Source organism: Plodia interpunctella, chromosome Z (assembly GCF_027563975.2).
Source record: "Plodia interpunctella isolate USDA-ARS_2022_Savannah chromosome Z, ilPloInte3.2, whole genome shotgun sequence".
In the NCBI taxonomy this organism is placed as follows: Eukaryota; Metazoa; Arthropoda; class Insecta; order Lepidoptera; family Pyralidae; genus Plodia; species Plodia interpunctella.
Window position 1 is genome coordinate 1,481,814 of NC_071324.2, and position 21,912 is coordinate 1,503,725.

A 21,912-nucleotide genomic window follows, 5' to 3' on the forward strand; every position below is an offset into this window, starting at 1 on the left:
CAGTACATTAAATAATCGACAAAAATCATCCCGGCTTAGTAGTGTGCAATTATATTGCATCAGTAAACTAGTTCTGTTCAGCATTGTATTGGTTACAATATGAAGTGTGGGCTTATTGTAACGATGTGTTAGGATTGGAATGTTGGCAACACTAAATTACGAAGTGAATAGCTGCTAGGTATCTCTCAGCTCCTATCTTTTGAGCTGTAAAATAAATAAGTATATACATATAATATTTTTCCTCCCATCCAATACTTCCATAGGTACTATCCATATTAATATTATAGAGAGTCAAGATTTTTCTATACTTTGTATAGATTAAACTCAAAAACTAGCGGACTGATTTAGATGAAATTTGACATGCGAGACAGACGAAACTTTGAGGAGTAACATTGGCTAAATTTGTTTTTGCGGAACGAGCCGCTCGTATTAAAATTTTGTGCGCAATAAATTAATAAATAAATTATCTTGTATCAGACAATTTATGCAATAACAACACACATTTATTTAACCCCTGAATAGTGGAGTGTACGATGACCGCACGTAATGGAGACGAAAAAGTAGGAAAGCGGACCTTGGCTCCGAAGCTCAACAACTAAGGAAGAAACTGAGAAAAAAATTGAGAGGGAATATTTAAAGTGGTTTCATATATTTAATTTTATACGAAAACAAGTGACATTTTGTAGTTAATCTGCGAAAAGTGAAGGGAAATAGGCGAATGGCTAGGGATCCTTCGATTGCAATGATAACATCTCAAACAGGTTAGCTTAGTGATGGGACACGAACAGGATTAATAGATTCAACCACTCAATACAATTCTAGACAGAAGAAAGTCGCGTCGATTCGTGACCTCATATATAATTCTAATTCAAAATTCAAATTCAAATCCTTTATTCAGAAATTAGACCATCACAGTCACTTATTCTCGTAAATGTTTATATTTATAGTTATTTCTCACAAGCTACAAACTACTGGCATTTCGAAACGACCACTGCTCAAAAGAAATTCCGAAAGAAACTCATTTCAACAGTGTTGGTCCCTATCATGCCAGAAGGGCTTACCATTATTGTTTCTTACGTCGAGTACGTTCAATTCAAACGCACTCAAAATTATCAATAAAAATATTAAAACCTGTATATTTTTTGATAATTATATTATTATATCGTAATAAACTATATCATAGCATAAACACCACAATTTTAGTTTCAAAATGAGACCATAATCACGCGTTTACAATCAACAGAAAAATTGTATTGTAGTATCAGTGGTTAATTTAATATTCTGTAAGTCACTGTCGAGATTCGAATTCATTTCTATATCCAGAAATCTAGAAAAATGCGAAAATAAATTTGTTACCTCTTCACGCTTCTACTCAACCAATCTTCTTGACATTTCTAATACATATAGTTAAGAAGGAGAAGGATATTGTTTACTTTTTATTTCAGGAAAACATACTGTTCCCGTGCTGAAGCCGTGGGCAGAAGTATTACAAACTGTGTCCCAGGTTACGAGCTTCTTATTTCACATCACTAGTTAACCGATAGCCGTTCGACTCTTGCACCGAGATGTCGCAACAAAATGAAATCTGCGTCCTCGTAATAGATGCTAAATTGCGTTGAATTCATCGTTTGATTGCACTTACACTGTGTATTGACACTCCACGCAAATGTCTTTTCCCACCCTATGTTACCTAACTTCACTAACTCGCGGAATAAACTTATATCATGTCTATGTGAAAGTGACCACAATACTTTAGATCTAGATACTTGGGAGAAATGCGGAACCTTGGCTCCGCAACGGCTGAGGATGAAACCGGGAATATGCTAAGATGAGACAGAGATATTTGGGAGTCAATTTCACTTTTGTCAAATTAAGTTTTAAGTATAACACCTCATAGTTTTTTCTTCTTAAGGTACCTATACAACTAGATAAGGTTAGCTGTTTAAATAAGATTTATCAAGTTTTTATTTTAACACATATTTAAATTCCAGGCAAACATAATCTAAATATCCAAGCTACGAAAATTATTTTCAATTTGAAAATACTTTTCGGTATTTAAAATTGAATCTTTTTTTTATAAACAACATTTAAATGCTTATGGCCAATATTTCTGACTGCAAACAATGTATTTGTAATCACAATAAATCACTATAGTTACCGCTTGAAAGCAAAGTTATGCTCAAAACTTGCGTAATTGGACGTCATATCATAAAATAAATATAATACAGACAGACAGTTTCGAATAAAATTAAATTCACATGCAGTGGTCGATTCGAAATGCATTTTTGAGGGATCAGCCATCACGCAGATAGAGTTCAAAAGAAGTGTTTTTTCTATATGGAACAATGACTATAAATATTTACATTTTATATTTTTAGATGACACATTCGAATAAAACATATTAAGAACAGAAATCTTGCAATATGGTTGTTTTCCATTGTGACCCGCATCGAATCTGTGAGCACTTCGCTATAAAGGTCTAGAGGTATTATAGCTCTGTAGCCACGATATTGCCCAACCATGATGTCATCCGGTGTGCGACCGAAATATACAATTTTTTGTTAAAAAGTCAGTAACATGGAAGAAGGAACAGATTGGAGTTTAGATTAAAACTGTTTTGTACAGACAACTAAGAGTTTCATGGGACTATATGGTCAAAAATACGCGATTATTGCTATCCATTTAGATACGACTATAAATTAGAATATCCCATGTTTCACCTAGGTGAACTTGGCAGTAGGACCAAAACCCGTTAGCTTAATATTATTACCCAATAGCATTCCAAATGGTGAGGACGTGCGAGGTGATTAAGCAGACACTTGGTTTAGAGGCGTCACAGCCGAGTTTAAAACTCAGATGAAACAGAGAGATTTAGAACCGATATGCAGAAAATAAAACTAGTAAAAAGCTTGCCACATTCAGATTGTTTTATTTACGTAACAAGTACTGAAATCTGCATAGCAATTTATTTTTATCTCCGCATCCTACGAGGAAACTTGCAATGGAGATGGTATCGACGCGAAGAATGTCGACATGTACCATCGTGACTCCCATAGCTCAACTATGGCATGGGTAAATGGGTAATTGTCGTGTTATCTCCTTTCAGATCTCTATACAATGCTCTTCCGTCGGTTCTCAGGTGCACCTACTGGGTCCATTCTTTGACACGCTATGTGGGTATACGATATCATGAATATATTACAGTTACACAGTCAATGAATGTTCCATATCGGTAATAGGTGAGTCTACACTGTTTAGTGTTGTCACAACTTTATTACCAAATCGATTCAGGCCAAATCTTAACGAACTTCGAGGTACTACTAATGTCTACTAAATACTTGTGAAGCATTCCAAATAAAAAATATATAAATTCTTTTTAATTTTAGGTACAGTCAACAGCACGTCAACCTACACAAATTCATTGTAAACTCGCATCTATTACCGCGCCATAGAGGTTCATGCAGGGTAACTGTACAAGTAGTTCAAAACAATTCTCTGAAATTTGAGCCACTAAATACCCTAAGCGACAAATTCGTCAACCACACCCCTAGTGTCGCAAGCGTCCATCGGCTACGGTGACCGGTTTCCATCAAGTGGGCCACATGACTGCTGCACAAATTGTTTGTTTGGTTTTATAAATGTAATTTTTAGCACAAGATTTTTACCTATTTCGAAGCGAATCGCCATTTTGGAGTAGGTTAAAAATCCTTCCGAAGTTATATCCATCCAGACAGGAACCACCACGAACAGTGAACACGAATGTGTTCACTGTTCGTGAACACAGAACAGTTCGGGACATGCTATACTTTGTTAGCGGTGCGTGTTCTGCATTATAATGCGTCCGCTTCCGTCCGATTGGGCAGTAGGTTCGATACCCGGTTGCGGCAAACGAAACAGTACTTACTAATAACTCAATTAGAGTGAAACGCTATTTGTTAAACTGACAATTTTCACACACACACACACACACACAATATTTTTTTTTACAAAAATGACATTTTTGACATAAGAATAGTGACGTCAGGGAGATCTTGTCACATTCGACGAGTCACCGTTGTAAACAGTTGGGAAGTTCCGTCGTTGTTAGTCGATCACCATCAAGTCGTGAATGTCATATAAATGCTTATTATAGTATGCAGTCATTTTAATTAAACGTGTGCAGAAAAATTCAGCTCAATCTGCATAAAATTCCATCCGAATCAAAATAGTTTTAATTGTTTATTTGTATATTTATATATCAAACTTATATGAATCTACATATATATTGCATTAAAAAAAATAAAGCTTGTAAAAAGATTATTAAGCAAATGTTTCGCATTCCTTACTATACGGTGTGTATAACCCGAGATATTAACAATAAAAAGTTATAAGCATATTATAAAATTTATTTCATGCTATTCAAAACGTATACAGAAAAGTATCCGCCACAAGCTTCGTCAAAATATACAACAGTAAAATCCGCAAGAAGCTTCGTCAAAATGTTTACATGAAGAAATCTGCACCATGCTTCGTCATAAAGTTTATTAATCTATGAGAGACCACTCCGTGCCGAACCCGGCCCGAAGGTCCCCAACCCGCTAGCTGCATTACCGCGTTGAATTGCTCAGGAGAGCCTTTGAGCCAGGAACGATATGGAGCGTCTACCGCTCGGAAATCCGACGGCCCAATTCTTCCAAAAAAGTCTTTGCCTCAGATCCCCAAACGCCGGTAGTCTCAAAAGCAACAGGTACAAATATATATGCTGTTACTAAGCAAGAATATTATTAAACAATAATAAATTATGATGAGGAATAAAAGCGGGTGAAGCCGCGGGCAATAAGCTAGCAAATTAATATGAATCTATATTTTCCGTTCGAAGATGATTTCGATTGCATTATTCAATTGTACAATGAGTCTGATATCCGACGAATACCTGCGTTATCGCGAGATGGATTGCTAAACAAACATACAGACAGATACTGCATGTAGCACTGTACACCTGTGGTCTGTGATAAAATAAAATGTCTTTATTTTCGAGTGTGTTACTGCTAACACTTGTGTCAGATTGTATTCTAGTCGACTAAAGGCATCTGACGTGACTAACTAACTACTTATCTAGTGGCAAGTAGTTGCATATACACTAATGAACATAAAATCGTTAGGCAACCAGTGTGCAGGTTTCTTCATGATGTTTCCTTCACCGGAAGCAAGTGGTGGTCGATTCAGATTGGTATACAAACTCATGTAGCACGAGTAGGATTCGAACTTGAGACTTTTCGATCACATGCGAGTGGCCTTATCTGCCGATTCGAACCACCACCAATCCACGAATAAAAACGATACTCAACGGCCCATGCTACACCAGTAAGCTTGTATTGCGGGTCCGATGGACACAAACATAAATACGGGCACAACACACCTAGAACCGCAGACAAAATATTACATGTACAAATATTTGCCCGCGCATGAAATCGAACCCAGGACCTCAGGAAGCGGACGGGCCTGGTGATAACATAGAGGTCGTCTAATTGAAGTGTCATGTTCTGTTTTATTGAAAACAAAACCTAGAATGTCGGTCCTTGAAAATATTTCGCGAGTTAGCACATATAGTAATCTTATACTAGGGCGGAAACCAGCAAGCGCGGTAATGGCCGATAGCGAGTTGTGACATCATGACACTGGTATTAATCGTATGCTATCTGTGTGTCTTCTTTTTATAGTGTTTCTCTATTATTAGAGGTTGGGAGCTTTACAAACTTCTCTAGAGAGAGTTAAACCTCCAGAAACTTTATTATATAAAGCATATTTATTATTAAGCAATGATAATGCATGTAAATTAACATTTGTGTCACTATAGTACGTCCCTGATTGGTTACAAGTTGTACCCAATCAGGGTTGGCTATTGTACAGTAATAAAAACCAAAGTTTCTTGTGCGTATCTCCAAAACAAAGGAACTTAATTGTCTTTGAACAATGGTGTGCCAGGTATTCAAAAGTTACGTGTGTTGGGATGTTAAATATGCTTGGTTTTTTAATTATATGATGTACGATTAATTATAAATTACTAGCAGCGCGTCCTGGATTCGCTCGGGTAAAATCATAATTAATTATACACCTATACCTTCTTCAAGAATCACACTATCTATTTAGAAAACCCGCATCAAAATCCGTTGAGTAATTTCAAAGACATTGTAAGCGTAAGTTCATAAGAACAGTAGGAAGCGACTTTGTTTTATACTATGTAGGTATGGAGCGGTGGTGGTATAATGGTTAAGACGCCCGCCTGTGGATCGAAAGGTCCCAGGTTCGAATCCTACTCGTGCCACATGAGTTTGTATACCAATCTGACTCATGTATAGATCGACCTCTTGCTTCCGGTGAAGGTGTTGTGTGTGTTTCATTCCACGTAATAACCACGACCCTCAGCCATGAGGAATACGACGTATTCACTGGGTTTCAAGCGAGATTTCGACGAACTGAGACATCGTAGCGCTGTTGCGCTGTAAATGTTGTAAAATATTAGTATATATTTATACTATATTTTGATAGAGCACTTCATACTCTGTACAAGTGTGCATGCTCTAGTGGATTACAGTTTGGTTCTTATATTTTAATTATGTTCTTTTTTGTCCGTGTTCTGTTTGTGATCCTTATTAATAAAATAACATAAATAAAAATAAAATGTGGATGCACACGGGAAAGCGTTTAGATTAACAGTTTCTCTTTTGTATTTATTGTTCTTCGAGCAAACGATGGTTCGATCTCAGACCATATCGACTGGACATCAATCAGATCGTGATCAATCACTTTCGTTCACAAACACACGGTCTATTGGTGTTGGCCGCGTTCAGCTTGCATCAGAATCAGAAAGGCCTAGGTTCATATCTCATTGGCCGTATCCAGTCAACTTGAAACTTCATGGTGTTTGGTTAGAGTGATATGTTTTGTCTGTACTGTACTATGATTCTGTTTGTCAAATTAAAGTATCGAAACTACATTTTGAAAAGTCATTTTGAAGACTTCTTTCTCATTCTTTCTTTTGACAACCTCGGTGGCGCAGTGGTAAAGTTCTTGCCACTGAACCAAGAGGTCCCGGGTTCGATCCCCGGTCGGGTCATGATGGAAAATGATCTTTTTCTGATTGGTCCGGATGTTGGATGCTTATTTATGTATTTGTTATAAAATTTAGTATCGTTGAGTTAGCATCCCATAACACAAGTCTCGAACTTACTTCGGGCTTTGGGGCTAGCTCAATCTGTGCGATTTTTCCTAATATATTTATTTATCTCTTCATAGTCATATTCCTCATGGCTGAGGGTCGCGATCGTTACGTGTAATGGAACGCACACAACGTCCTTTTTGGCACTATTAATGGAGTTTGCCATTGCCTTCTCCATTTTGCACACAATTTGATAATCAACCAGACTGTACGTTTCATCACAATGTTTTTCCAAGTCAAATTCATCTGTTTACATATAATAGTGTTAATCAAATCAATTTAACTTTTATTTTCTAATTTTAAAATATAAAGGAACGAAAATAATCTTATCTAATTTAAGCCAAAGGTGTTGTTGCACTGTTTACCAAATAGGGCATCAATTTTAAACAGCCTATTAAAAAAAAGAAATTTAATTACAACTAATTACAAATGGTTATCGTATGTATTAACATGTGAACAATAGTATTCGCCTCTCACTCACTGAAAAAATGATCTGTAGTGCCTTTATGTTAATAATTTTGCTTTCTATAACTTAGGTCCGTCCTGACAATTAACCTGACAACTAACACTAAATAGCTTTTTAGATACTGTACAAAAATCATAGACTAAAAAGAAATAAATAGATATATGGGGATATGGTAACAAATTTTTAATCATATTGCCATTTAAAAAAGAACATATAAAAATAGCTGTACAAGAAAAATTTTAATAGAAATAATCTTTACATATTATACAAGACAAATTTATTTGTTAGACTAATTAAAAAACCTCCGACTTTCAATATTCATTTCGCTACAACTTTAGAACGGCTGACCCGATTTTCGTAAAACATGGCTAAGAACACTCGAGATAAAATTATCTATGACACAAAAAAAAATAAACGAAAATCGTTTCATCCGTTTGGGACCTACGATGACACAGACAGACACTTTAAACTTATAACACCCCTCTTTTTGCGCCTGGGGTTAAAAACAAAGTCCTCTACCGTGTCTATCTGTCTGTCAGTTCGCGATAAACTCAAAAACTACTGCACGGATTTTCATGCGATTTTCACCAATAGATAGAGTGATTCCTGAGGAAGGTTTAAGGGTATAACTTATTATGTTTCAACTCAAGCGAAGCCGGGACGGGCTATACTAGTAGAATATAAGTAAAATTTTGTAGGTACAAGAAACACAATGTACATTACAGAAACTGCACAAGAAATTTTAGAGAAAATGTTTAGTTTATCAAGCAATATAGACACGTGTTAAATTATGAAATACTAGCTGCGCCTGGGGTTTGGTGGCACAGGTTCGTTTCACCACCTCTTCAAGGATTATAAACAAACTTATAATATAATATAAAATTTGTTGGTGGGTTATCCCACTATATGTAATTATAATGTATAAGTATGAATGCATAAGATGATTTATTTATTCAGGAAAACACAACAGATTACAAACACATATAGATACCCAATAATATTAGCTAGAAGAACAAGTTTGCTACCCTAAACGTGTTTACACAGCATGATATACAAACTACGACAGCTACAAAATATATTCACAATAGACAATACGGCTAAAAGGAAATAGAAAACTGATAAATAAAATGATGATCTTTAAACTAACTGATTGTGAGAAGGGAATATGTAAAAGACAGTTACTTTTAAGCGAATAACAAATAAGATTCATTATATAATTCGCCAACAGCAAAAACCAAAAATTACTTACATTATCTGGAGAAGTGGTCTTGGGATCCTGGAGTCTCAATTTCAAGGAACTATCCTTGTTCACCGCTGGGGTCCTGATGTAGCGATTTGACAGCCTCCTGGCAAAGTTGCTTTTGAAGTCCTCACACCTCATAATCGACTCCACGGGCAGGGAGAACTCCTCGTCCAGCTTGGCTGGCAAGGAATCGTACTGCATGAACATCGTCACAGATCGATTAATCGGCGAAAGATCGATTAATCGGAACAATTGACGCGCGCATTCGTATTGCCGCGCGCGACCGCTTCTGACGAAGTCGGTTAACGCACTGAATTTCAACACACCTGCTGGTCTCGCATAGTTACGCCGCCGGTTAAACACTATCGGCGGACTCGGACAGATGCCGTCGCGAATGATCGTACATTGAGTAGTTTATAAAAGAGCTTTTATTAACCGCAAAGGAAAACCAGCTATGTATATCCAAACCGTCAGTCAGGCGCACTATTTGTTGATAGTGTATAGCTGGTATGTTGCATCAATAGTGTTAGTACCAAATAGGGAGGTTACACTGTGTATTGTAACATTATCATTAATTAATTTTCCAAAATAACAAAAGCTGTTTTTGATATATATTAAATCGCGACGAAATGAGAACCTTCTCCTTTTTTGCTGAAGTCGGCTAAAATAGTTGACATGACATCAGAGCCATGTCCCATTTCTCAGTTGCGTTCCGCCGTCCTCCATCACGTCTTTAGCATTCGTCGACGGACAACGCAGAAATTGTTTGAAGTTTCGATGTACCTACGTCAACGCACGTCTGTATCAAACCTATAAACCACGGAGCGCGACTAAACAATGACACTGACACTGGCTCTCACTTGCAGAAAAATTGATACATGACATCTAGCGAAATTTTCAGCAAATGATTTAGTAAATTTTGTAACTACGTGCGTTGTGCTGGCTCCGACACATCGGCAACTCAGACAAGTGCCGGCGCGAATAATCGTACATTGCGTAGTACTTGTGTGGTGACTTTAACAGAGCAAAGAAACACCAGCAATCTACACCGAAATCGCCGAAGTTCAGCAAACTCATTCTAAATAGCAGCATACAATACTACATACTGTGATTATTCTTGCTTATTTTACCATTACACGTAGAGTTGTCACGAAACGCCAATAGATGGCGTTTTCGCTATTCCCGGTGAAGATGGGTTGACTCCACGTTGACTCTATGCAAATTTATTTCGGGCGTAAACCCGTTATTATTTTTTACCCACGATTACCGTATTTCATCCATCTAATCATGATGTTTGTAATCTTGCTAAGAATAATAATACCAAAGAGGCGCACAGCTATTATTAAATAAAAATATGTAGGTAACTATTCCAATTTTAGCCGCCGATTCAAGTCGTAGTACTTACATGTCATTTTGTCGAAATAAACATATTAATTATTATTACTAATTCCATGATTAAAAGTTCTTGCATTCGGTAGATGCGCCCTTTTCTTATACCATAGACGCGCTGTTAAAATAAAAATTGCATGTGATGTAATCGTTCTTTTTAATGAAACCTGACAAAAGGTTGACAATTTCAAACGAACAAAATGAAGAAAAAATAAAATGTGGATGTACAAAATCCCCATTAACAGAAACTATGTCCCCTAAATATCCATCACACCAAGATCAAACTATAGGAATAACTGCAATGGAAGAAAAACAATGCGGTATGTTCATTACTTGGCACCTAGTGCAGATACTGTATCACGTCTATGTCCGTTACGGGATAGACAAAGTCGAGAGTTGTTAAACTCGAAGGCCAATTTTAGCAGATGAATTCGACAGGCTTGAGATTAAATTGTAATAATTTGCCAGCCCTTCAGCTATGTGAAAATTTCCAACTTATAGCCCTTTCCTCTGATTGGCTTTTACAATCTGCGTTGAAGAAACTGATGGTTATCCTGTGATCGATAGATATAAGTAGTAATATTACCTGTCGTTTTCTTAGCAGTTTCAGAAGGTAGATTTTTTTCACATTTTTTGAAATATCTTGTCACAAGCATCTTGCAAAATCATTCAAATTATTAAACAAAAGTTTTAATAATTCAAGTTCTTCATTGTTGTAAGTAACAATTTGTATGTATGAATATTTCTTAGTGGGTAAAAAATCTGGAAAAGCTGAATTTGGTGGGATTTTCCGGGTTCGATCCCCGGTCGGGTCATGATGGAAAATTATCTTTTTCTGATTGGCCCGGGTCTTGGATGTTTATCTATATGTATATTTGTTATAAAATATAGTATATTGTCATAAAACAAGTCTGGAACTTACTTTGGGGCTAGCTCAGTCTGTGTGAATAATAAGTAAATATTTAAGTAAGTAAATATTTATTTATTTATTTATAAAGATTTAATTATATAAGATTATTTATTTATTTATAAAGAAACAAAGAATGTTTGTGCTCGGCCAACTGTAAAAGAGCTCTATATATTCCTTGCTTCGTTGGTGTGCCTCCTTATATCTGTATATCACTTCTGATTACAGATTACTGTGCGTTTAGTATACCGCCTCCAGTTCTTCTCACCGCGAGAGCTTTTAAATATATCCGAAAAATCATCAATTACTAGGTAAATTTAAAATTTTTACTTGGTTTGTGCGAAGATTGACCACGTAAGGGCACATAAAGTTACCCTGCATGAACCTCTATGGCGCGGTAATAGAGGCGAGTTTGCAATGAATTTGGGTACACGTACAGTACAAGAATTGAACTTCAAATACATGATGAAGCATATTCATGAATATTCTTGAATGTAATTTGCGTAATTTGACAAATCTCACCAAATTTCGATGCTATCCAAGTGTCGCTGGATTATTGGGTACCTACCAGGATATCGGTTTTGGGTAGGAATGCAATCGAGCTGTACCTATTTTAACTTTGACGATCCATGATTTATACCACTGCGCAAGTGCGGCTGCATTCTTAACTATGAATTGCCCGGGTTCCGCTCAAAAAGTAAACAGTTTTTGAAGATTCAGCGGCCAACTGCCTTACGTCAACCCCCTTTGGGAATGCTGACGCTGCCTCTCTGCTGTCAAGTTATGTAATCCCTTTGTCGCCTCGTACGACATCCACGCTAGAACTTATTCTAGGGCGGCAGTCACGAGAATGATCAGGGGCCCGATTTTCACGCCATTTAAGTTATTTTTATCAATTTTCTCCAATTTTTAGGGTTCCATACCTACAATTTTAGGGTTCCCTAAACGAACCTTAAAAGGAAAAAACGGAACTCTTATAGGACTTCGTTGTAAACAATTTTTTTATTCCATTTACACGCGGACACTGTGAAGTGAGATGTTTCGTCGTGATAATAAGAAAACATTGTCTTTCGCAGATTTGCATAAATGAAGAAGTCTTCCAAAAAAGGGCCCCATATTTTTGAACTTGATAAAATAGTATATATCTGCATTGCGTTCACTTTAGCACTAATCGTTGCCACACAGTTCTGTCGTATCACGTCGCATTTTCTGAACCGACACTCTGAACGAAGATAACATTTTGTTAGAATGGGAAAGAAAAACAAATCGTAAGTTTTCTTTAAATTGTCTAAGATGGCCGACCTGTCGCGCTGTCTCCAGTCAGCAATGCTTTACGTTACTGCTGTGGTACAAAACTCTACAATACCAGAAAGTGTCAATCACTTACCCAAATTGTGGCCTAGGCTCTAGGGCACAAAGACCTTTAGCCATAGCAACCAGCAACTTGGCAACTCAATTTCAAACTCGTTGTTTACACGCGACTTCGTCAGCGTAAAACAGTTACTTCTGAGAGCGTTTAATTATATTTTCTTGTGATTTTGTGATGTTTACCCGTGGAAGATTACAATCACACAAAAAATATAAGTAGTTGTTAGAATGAGTATATTCTAGCAACTACTAGATAGATAAACATGATTTTCACGAAATATGTCACTCCTCATAGTCATTTTAGGGTTGATTATGGAAAAAGTTGTCTTTGTATGAACAGGGATCTTTAACTACATGCATACTAAATTTCATAAAAATCGGCCCGACGGTTAGAGTTTAGACTTATATTATATTTGATAAACCCCTACCCAAAAATAGCAGCAATTCATCTATTGGAAACTAGATAAATTGCTTTATCGCAGGCGCATTGAGGTTTTTAGCTTAGTCCGCGAATCACGTGGCTTCGGGTCCATTTTTTTTTTCAGTGGTTGGCCGTCGGTGGCTCTGACTAACATATCTATGTTTGCGGACCAATTCGACCTCATGGAACTGATGCTTCTGAGTTTTGCTTTGACTTTCGTTTTGATCGTACTCACAAGTGCATCTCGATTATTTCTTGGCAGCAGCAGGAGGGCGTGTGTCCAACCTCCCAGTGAATAAGGTAAGAATGCTGCCTTAAAAAACAACCACAGAAATCTAGTCGCAACGCCATCTCTCATTCACTTCACTTACATTCGGGGCAGAGAGGCCGCGAAGCTTGTGTAAGTAAGCCTAATGCCAGCTCCACTCTGTTGCCGAACTTAGACACGTGCCGACGCGAATGCGTGATCATTGCTTAGTTAGTATGAGTGTTTTTATTTACTGCAATGAAAACTACCATTGCATACCGAATCCGCCAAAGTTTGGTAAATTGTTCGACGACAGCGTGGAGTAGGCATTAAATAAACATTTCTATTTTGAAGATTCAACTGTCTGATATCAACTCTGGGAATGATATTCTGGCGTAGCAGTTCAGAGAGTGATACAAAATCCTTGGCAGATTTTCGTCCCTTATCCTCTTTTACAACATCCATGGACGATATAAAGTGGTTCTATGCCCCCTTCGGCCGTCATCAAAAGCCGATAGGTGACCAAGTAGAAGCAGCCCACGCTAAAGTACCTTTTACACATGAAACGTAACATTTTCTGGCCATAAAACAATAAAAATTAAAACGATATCATCAATTTATAACGTGGCCCACAATTCTTTCATATCACAAAATCATTGATCCAAGTAACTGTTATGTCAATTTTGTCACAGCGTTATTGTTATAAGCGTGAACAAACGCTTTTTACGCGAGAAATCGCAACGACAAATTGCAAGTCAAATTGTATACTAGTACAATCAACAGCGCATCAAGTTACCCTGTGAGAACCTCTACGGCGCGGTAATAGCGCCGTTATTTTGCAATGAATTTAGGTCAAATTCAAATTTAGGTAGGTTGATGTCAACAGCACGTAAACCTCAACTCAACTCAACGCTATTGGGTACCGCGCCGCAGAGGTAAGTGATTTAAAAAACTTTTTGCCCAACAGGAAGTAATGGCGAGCCAAAAGGATACAAGTGAAGACGAAGATACCTTTGACTTAGTACAAATTGTATACGCGGCTGTCGCATTTACATTTTTATTGATTGTAACAAAACAAGCTGTTGATTTCATCCAATCGAGGTTCGTTGACGGTTTCGATTAATATTGATATGCCTAAGAAGAAAACTTCAAAACTTCAAAGATGTTCAATGGTATGTTTAACTTGAAACGTGTTCCCGTAGTATTTCCTTTACTAGCTATTTATGTACCATTAACTACCTGGCCCGATTTCGCATGCAATATTTTTGTATGTGTAAAACTTTCGGGATTTAATTTTTCTACATAACAGTGAAAACTGCATAAAATCCGTTGTGTAGCAAAAGCAGCTTAGAAACACACAGAGACGGAGGGCGATTTTGTTTTATACTACTAGCTGCGCCTCGGAGCTCCGCTCCCGTGGGAATTTCGGGATATAAAGTACCCTATGTATTATTCCAGGTTATATTCTACCTGTGCACCAAATTTCATAACAATCCGTCCAGTAGATTTTGCGTGAAAGACTAACAAACATACACATACAATATATCCTCACAAACTTTCTCATTATTTCATATAATATTAGTAGGAAGTAAGATAGATTGCTAGGCAAACTCCTTCGCTATGGTATAGAGCAATAAGCGAACTAACAGTTCACCATGCGCATGACGGCTCTGATGGCCTTTCCAGGAGTCGACTAACGTTTCTTGAAGGTTTCGATGACTAACACACCCGTTAATAAAAAGAAGATGCTAGACACAATCCTTTCTAGATTTAGAAAAATATTTGAAACAAAATAGCGCAACCTAGTGATGAAATATAACAATCAGTCATTACACCACCTCATTCAATACAAAGTTTGGTAACTCTAACGCAACTACTTGTGCTGGTTTCGGCCGAGATTTCGGTTACGTAACCCGCTGACCGACAGACAAACCGCTGCGTCTGGCCCTGTGTATAGCTATTGACATTTTGCTCGTATCTTGTTATTTATAGCATGTATTTAAATATATATTTTTGAGTTTATTAATGAAAAAGAAAAGCAGAGTAAATATTATTACTAAAAAAAAGCGAAATGAATCTAAATATATAACTAATATAATAAAAAATATTGTAAAACAATGTATTGTACATTAATAAACGTATGTTTGTTTTTAAATATCTCAGTCTACCCTCTTTGGGAATGGTATCACTGCCTATCAGCTGTGAAGACTTTTTGTCTTCATAGTGTGTGTCTATCAGGTCTGATCAATATTTCTAAAAATTCTGTAAAATACAAGTTTTATAAAAAACACAAGTTTTTTCTAGTCTAACCCTAGGTAAGATAATACTAAATCAATTGCAATAAATGTCGCTAGCTAACCAAAAGTCAAAAGCTAATGAGAAATACAATTGTGTCACACCGTCTCTCTCACTCTGGTAGCACAGGAACCTACATAACTAAAATTTTGGATGCAATCTGCTGTTGAGCAACGTTCGCTTGCCATCAGGCGTTGCATACTTACTTGTTACGTAAATGATATAACGCACAATTATTGATGCTCTAGACTTGACCCTAGAGTAACGGGCTGATCTTGAATTCTCATGTTTAACCCCCGACTAAAATGAGGTATTGTATATTTGATGCGTCTATGTATATTTATGATAAATTTGAATATAATAAAACAATGCCATTTATCTTGTTTTTAATATAATTATGGTAAAATTAAAGAATACAAACATTATCAGTAAAATCTGGCAACTTCATAATTAAGTTCACAACAAAACGACTTGTTTGTTATAGGCCGATTGTGATTTAGGTTTTTGTTCGACTACTAATTGGGAATGTTCTCAGCCGTAGTTTAATTTTTTTAAGCTCGACCTGTCCCGTCTATATCTGTCTGTAATCTTGCACGTTAAATTTCACCTCCACACACAAAAAGCAGTATTTTTTCGTAATTACCTGCTCCCGTTGTAATCTACCACATAGTTACTTCAGTTTCAATGACAATGCTTTTATTATAAAGCACATGGTGGTGAAACTGGGATGCAAATATAAAATATAATAATCTGTTACTATTTATGACTGAAGATAAATACTGCAAACTGAAAGCGGACAACAGTATCACGGCATACCAGCGAACTTGCGTCTCTTGGTGTGCTAAGACGGTGCTGTACGTGGCACACCCAAAGGAAAATCTAGTACTCGCATCAATTTTTTTCTAATTCTGTGTAATAATATAAACTTTTATGTTTGTCATTCAGAAATCAGTTCCATAGTCATGGCAGCAGCCTCGAAGAAGGGTAGTAAATCGAAGGGCAAGGGCGGCAAAGCTTCAAAGTCACCCTCAACACAATCCATACCATGTGACTTTTGTCCACCATCCGTGTGCCAGGAAGGCCCTTGTGCAGGATCCGATGCTTCACTAGGGTACTCTGTCTGCCCGAAAATCAAAGAATCGTATGAGTCAATCGGAAGCGCATGTACCGGCAAGAAGGGTAAAGCCAAGCCTAAAGCAAAAGGTGGTAAGGGAGGCGGTAAGGGCGGCAAAGGTAAAAAAGGGAAGGATTCATCTTCAAAAGAATCATCTGCTTCTGATATGACTGCTGATGGGAGTGAAAGGTACATATCCCAAGTTCATATTGTCTTAAATTCATATTTATACCATCCCTGTTTTAGTCTACTCCAAACTATAAAATATAAACTGATATAAAATGGGGCGTTTAGGGCTTATTTCACAACTTTTGATAGGATAAATCGTTTTTTAATTCGACAGGGAAACTGCTGTACAAATTTGTCTAAATTTATTTGCCACTCAGTCCTAACACTTGCGGAAAACAAATTTAACACTAGCTCTTCGACGCCGCGTTATGCCGCCGTCGAAACGGTGTGTCCACAGTCTTGATCGAAAGTACGTTTCGCCGAATATTTTTTTTTTTTGGTTTCTCACAATCTAGATAAGCTTGAATTAAAATAGGTAAATTCAGTTCTGCTTGACATAATTAGGTTAGGTAAGAACATGATAATAAACTTAAAGTAAATTGAGATATGAAAAAATATTTCGCCGAAACCTGCTTTCCATTAAGAGTGATTCTGTGAACTGTGGACACCCCCGTCGAAACTATGAAGCCTATCGTGACCATATGCGACCGAAGACTTTATACATAAAGGCTACTGTGGTGAAGCAGGTCTATAGATAATTTTTTTTAAACATAACATTATGCTTTGTCCAATGTCATGCTATAAGTCTTCCTCGACTATAATGCCGACTCTACACTGTAGCCAAACAGCAAAACGTCAGCTGATTCATTTTAATTGCGATAAATAAAAGCACTCGTACAAACTGCGATAATGTAGAGAGAACAAATTGGTGCGCGTTTATGCGGTTTTGGATTATGTTGACAAACCCTCAGGTGTTTAAGAGATATAGTTAATTTAATTTCAATTATGAGTTGCAGCATGAGTCCCAAGGGAATGTGTACGGTGACTGTCTACAAGTGGACCGTCTGTGAGATACTAATGGCTGCCATTGTGTTCGCGCTAGTGGTGTTCTTGATCAGCCAAGCGTGCAAGATCATGAGCTCGTCACGTCGACGTAGACGAAGAAACTACTGTTAGGTAAATTTCTTTCAAAGCATTTAGGGTTACCAATGAAATAGGCGTATCATTTGAGGACTGATCACGCGTCTTGCACTGGCGTCCCTAACTGGGAAATGATAATTATCACCCGTCTTCTAATTTAGTATTTTTTTTCCAAGATCTACAACTGCTAGGCAAAAGTCACCGTTAATTTCTTCCACGCATGTGTTTGGTAATATTTCTCCATGCATTGTAAAATCCTATAAATAATCATTGGTCTATTTCGTCCTTTGCCTATTAAATAATTATTGAACCCTACTCAATAATGTCTCTGCCATTCCGGGGGCTGCCCTGACTGGTTGTGATTATTATTGGTTATGATAACAATGCTTTGCCCATTGCACTTGATGTGGCAAAATTAATTCATCTCTTTGATCTTAAAAATAATTCATCTCATTGATTTTGTGCTGTCGCTATTATTCTCATTAGAAGTAGACAAGGACTATTAATATGTGAGCGAATGTTAGCTGAAAATAACGATGCAAAATCAAAATCAAAATCAAATCATTTATTCAGAAATTAGGCCTTCACAGGCACTTTTTCACGTCATAATCTAAATTAAATGATGTTTACCAAAGCGACAAACTACTAGCATTTCGGAACGAATGCTTATTTAATAAGTTTCTGACATAATAGATCGCGCAACATAACGTCATACAGTATTCGAAATTGCTACAATTATGTGTATACGCATTAGAGAGCACAGTTATATTTCTCAAGCTGAATTTAGTATGTGCAAAGTTCAATTTATTCTCAAAAATGAATACGAAGATTTGGACATTATAACCAACTGAATGAACACGCATAGCTCTCGTTAATCTGTGCCTTTTCCCCATTGATTCCGCTGCCGTTAAGCGTCGGTGCCCAGGGTCTGACTTTCCTACTGCTCTACTTCCCACGGTCTTTGGTATTCTTTGTAGACAGACTATTGGCACGTATACGAGTATCGTCCTTTAAGACGTCAAGCCAGCTCTTGGCTTTTCCCTTCTGCTAGTGCCAGGGAATGACTTGGCCAGAGCCAGGCTTTGTTTTCTACGTAACCCGGCACCCCTGAAGCCTGCTATATCACGGACGTGAAGTGTGCCGCAACTGGGAGTTCCTCAAACGGTCGAGCCTCGTGATACCGCATATCTATAGCGTATATATGTGTCAAATCTGGTTAAACTCGAATAGTAAAATTATAATATTCCTTTCATTGAGCACAAATTACAACTGTTAAATATATGCGTCTTATAAATTTAATATATACTCGAACGCACCACATCGAGGCATATTGTGCCCAGATTATAAGATTACAAATTCATTATTATCATTTTCAGCGTCGCTTCACCGTTCGGAGACGTTTGTTTCTCATGCCAATTCTTTGTTTGCAGCTGCGAAGTGAACCAACTTTGGTCTAAGCAAGAATCAGAAGCACCTTTTAAACGTGTTGTTCTTTGTTCATATAATCGGCATTGACTTTATACTGAGTAACCACTAATAAATCCTTTCTTCATTTTATGAGTTTTTCAATAAAACACGTATTTTTATTACGGAAACAGCGTAATTTATTTTGTGATCGGTACACAGTTTTTTTTTTACAAAATTCAATACAGTGAAATAGCGAAAAAATTCGAATTCACTACATAAGTAATTTTGTGTTATTAGGGTGTTATTTTTACCCTTACTCTAATATTACTATTTAACGACTATTCCTTGGATTATTATAAATAAAGATAATATGGATGTAGTAATTTTAGGAACGAGATTAAAAGCCAATTAAGTGTAAAATTAAAAAAAAAATGTATAATATTAAATCTCGTAGATATTAACATTACGATTAGGTACATCTTTTATTATTTGAATGAAAAATGTAGACAAAACTCATGCAACAAACAGATTTTGCAATCATTTGTTAATTTTATTAATCGCGAAGATATTTCACGTGAAACATTACTCATTTAGAAAGGTAACATCGCCGATGGTTATATAACACAGAACTGTGCCCTTTACACAAGTAACCTTGGCCCAGTACCAATAAACCAGTTAGCTAGTCGCGCCCACCGACTGCACGCACACGTACAAACTATCACTTTGTGGTGACATACGTACGAGCTTTGAGTTCGCGCTTTTAAAATCGCAATCTTTTTTATTATATCCTATTTGTTCCTCTTCACGCTCTATCTACTCAACCAATCTTCTTGAAATTTTGCATACATGTAGTATGAAGTACGGAGAATGACATAGGATACCTGTCATCCCACAAAAATTACTACTCCCGTGGAAAATCACGCGGGAAAAGCCGCGGGCAAAAGCTAGTTATTAATAATTTTAATATATATAATGTCCAACGAAATAGTACTTTTAATAACAAGAGATCGAGCTGACAAGCAGTTCCTCCGGCAGCACCCATTCACGAGTTGACGCATGGGTCAGCCATCACATTCGAGGGAACCCGAGCCGGCTCATGACGCCGCCGACGGTTGGCCATAATATATTAAAATTTATATTTAAGTATATTTAGATTAAATTATATAGATTAAAAATTACAACACTATTATTACCGAATGTGAATGCAGGCTTGGAAACTGTTCCATCTCAGTTAATATTAATAGTGGTACAATAACCTCGAGGAGATGTACCCTAGTACTATTCTATGGGTGATACAATATAGTTCGTAACTTCCCTAACACAGATTCAATGATATTATAACGAGACAAAGGGAACTTTGGATCTTTTGTTGCTACTATTAATCCATTTAACGACTAATTAAAGAATAATATTTTTAGCAAATCGCATCAATTAGTTTTTCACACGAACATTTCCACAAGATCGAAGCTCATGCTTGCTCATTGGAGCTACGTTAGCCAGCTCGCTAGTCATTACATAGTATAAAACAAATTCGCTTTAACTGTCTGTCGCCGCTATGTATGCTTAAATCTTTAAAACTACGCAATGAACTTAGATGCGGGTTTTTTTAATAGATGTGATTTTACCCGAGTCGCTAGTAGTAGAAAATAAAACATCACCAAAATAAGTACAGTCGATTTAAGCTATAAATTCGTTGCAAAGTCGCCCATATGGCCACACAGAAAACAATCCATAAGTCCGTTTAATCTTGGATATCCATTGATAGATCATTTTGCACTTTTATGAGGACCATGCAGGGAAGTTGACATTCGGTCAACTTTGCAATGAAATAATATACTAAAGGTACCTTTTTGATATTCTAACGTGGGCTTGGCGCCGAGACTGCAAGGCTCAATTGGAATTGAGCCTTGCAGAGCCTTGCGAAGCATGTTCACACATCACTCAATCACTATTGTGATCAATCATATACACATTTATATACTATCCATGAGATGCTTACACTCGTGGAACTTCACATAGGAAGTATTTATGACAAATTAGAACACCTACTTTACCTATAGAGAAGACGTAACTGCGTGAACTAAATAGTTCATGTCGGATGGTTATATGACAAATGGAGTGTTATGGAATGTAGTTGTACAGAATTATAGATTTCACGGGTTTGTTCCCACTATTAGATAAAAGGACGACGATGGCAGAAAGGGCAAAACAATCAAAGAAATGTTGCCTTGATGTCGTTGAGGACGATACGCGTGCCAATTGCCTAACAACTAGGGATCCGACGACCGTGCGACGAGTTGAGACGAAAAAGTAGGAACGGGGACTTGGCTCCAATTTTCCTTCGACTATCTCTCTCATATTTGAATGTTCCCCATTTCATTCAGCTTGCGTAAAAATTAAACCGAAAATTTGAAGATTCGACTGTAATTTTACAACTAACCTGCCTTCAACCCTCTTTACGAGTGCTATTGTTGTCTTTCATCATCCAAGCCATTCTTAGATGTATTTATTTTAGTCTTAGTGGACTCGTATGACTCCCGCGGGATATGGATATAAGTCTCTTCTAGGGCGCAACCACAGATAAGAACGTAACGTATGAAACCTGTTTACGACAGAGACTCAACCTAAAGGATTAAAATTAAACTTTGGCTAACGCCAAATGAATAATTAATCCTAATCTAATGCGTACCTAATGTCCTAATGAATTA

The 21,912-nt window shown here is 37.0% G+C and overlaps 2 protein-coding genes across 5 annotated transcripts in view; one reads left to right on the forward strand and one right to left on the reverse strand.

Annotated features, from left to right (window-relative positions):
* LOC128683368 (uncharacterized) overlaps positions 1 to 9,237 on the reverse strand; it is a 30,031-nt gene extending 20,794 nt beyond the window's left edge. The window contains exon 1 of the mRNA XM_053768933.2: positions 8,914 to 9,237. Within this exon, the coding sequence (XP_053624908.1) occupies positions 8,914 to 9,114 (201 nt within the window). The 5' untranslated portion in view covers positions 9,115 to 9,237. The remainder of the gene's footprint in view (positions 1 to 8,913) is intronic.
* A 1,202-nt stretch (positions 9,238 to 10,439) lies between these two features.
* Positions 10,440 to 19,352, forward strand: LOC128683371 (uncharacterized). 4 transcript variants are annotated; one of them, XM_064437034.1, is made up of 8 exons: positions 10,440 to 10,616; positions 11,432 to 11,514; positions 12,280 to 12,471; positions 13,117 to 13,292; positions 14,207 to 14,411; positions 16,480 to 16,837; positions 17,668 to 17,833; positions 19,228 to 19,352. In XM_064437034.1, exons 5-7 carry the CDS (start codon positions 14,402 to 14,404, stop codon positions 17,831 to 17,833), a joined length of 534 nt encoding a protein of 177 aa, XP_064293104.1. In that variant the 5' UTR covers positions 10,440 to 10,616; positions 11,432 to 11,514; positions 12,280 to 12,471; positions 13,117 to 13,292; positions 14,207 to 14,401; the 3' UTR covers positions 19,228 to 19,352. The 4 variants fall into 4 exon arrangements, with proteins under 4 accessions (XP_064293104.1, XP_064293105.1, XP_064293106.1 ...); XM_064437035.1 differs by having other exon boundaries at positions 13,255 to 13,292; XM_064437037.1 differs by having other exon boundaries at positions 10,441 to 10,616; positions 17,674 to 17,833.
* Positions 19,353 to 21,912: the final 2,560 nt, after the last annotated feature.

Bases quoted from the DNA above. Each gene is read 5' to 3' on its own strand.
- LOC128683371 (XM_064437034.1), top strand. The intron at 16,838-17,667 runs GTACATATCCCA...TTCAATTATGAG, and splicing joins ACTGCTGATGGGAGTGAAAG to TTGCAGCATGAGTCCCAAGG.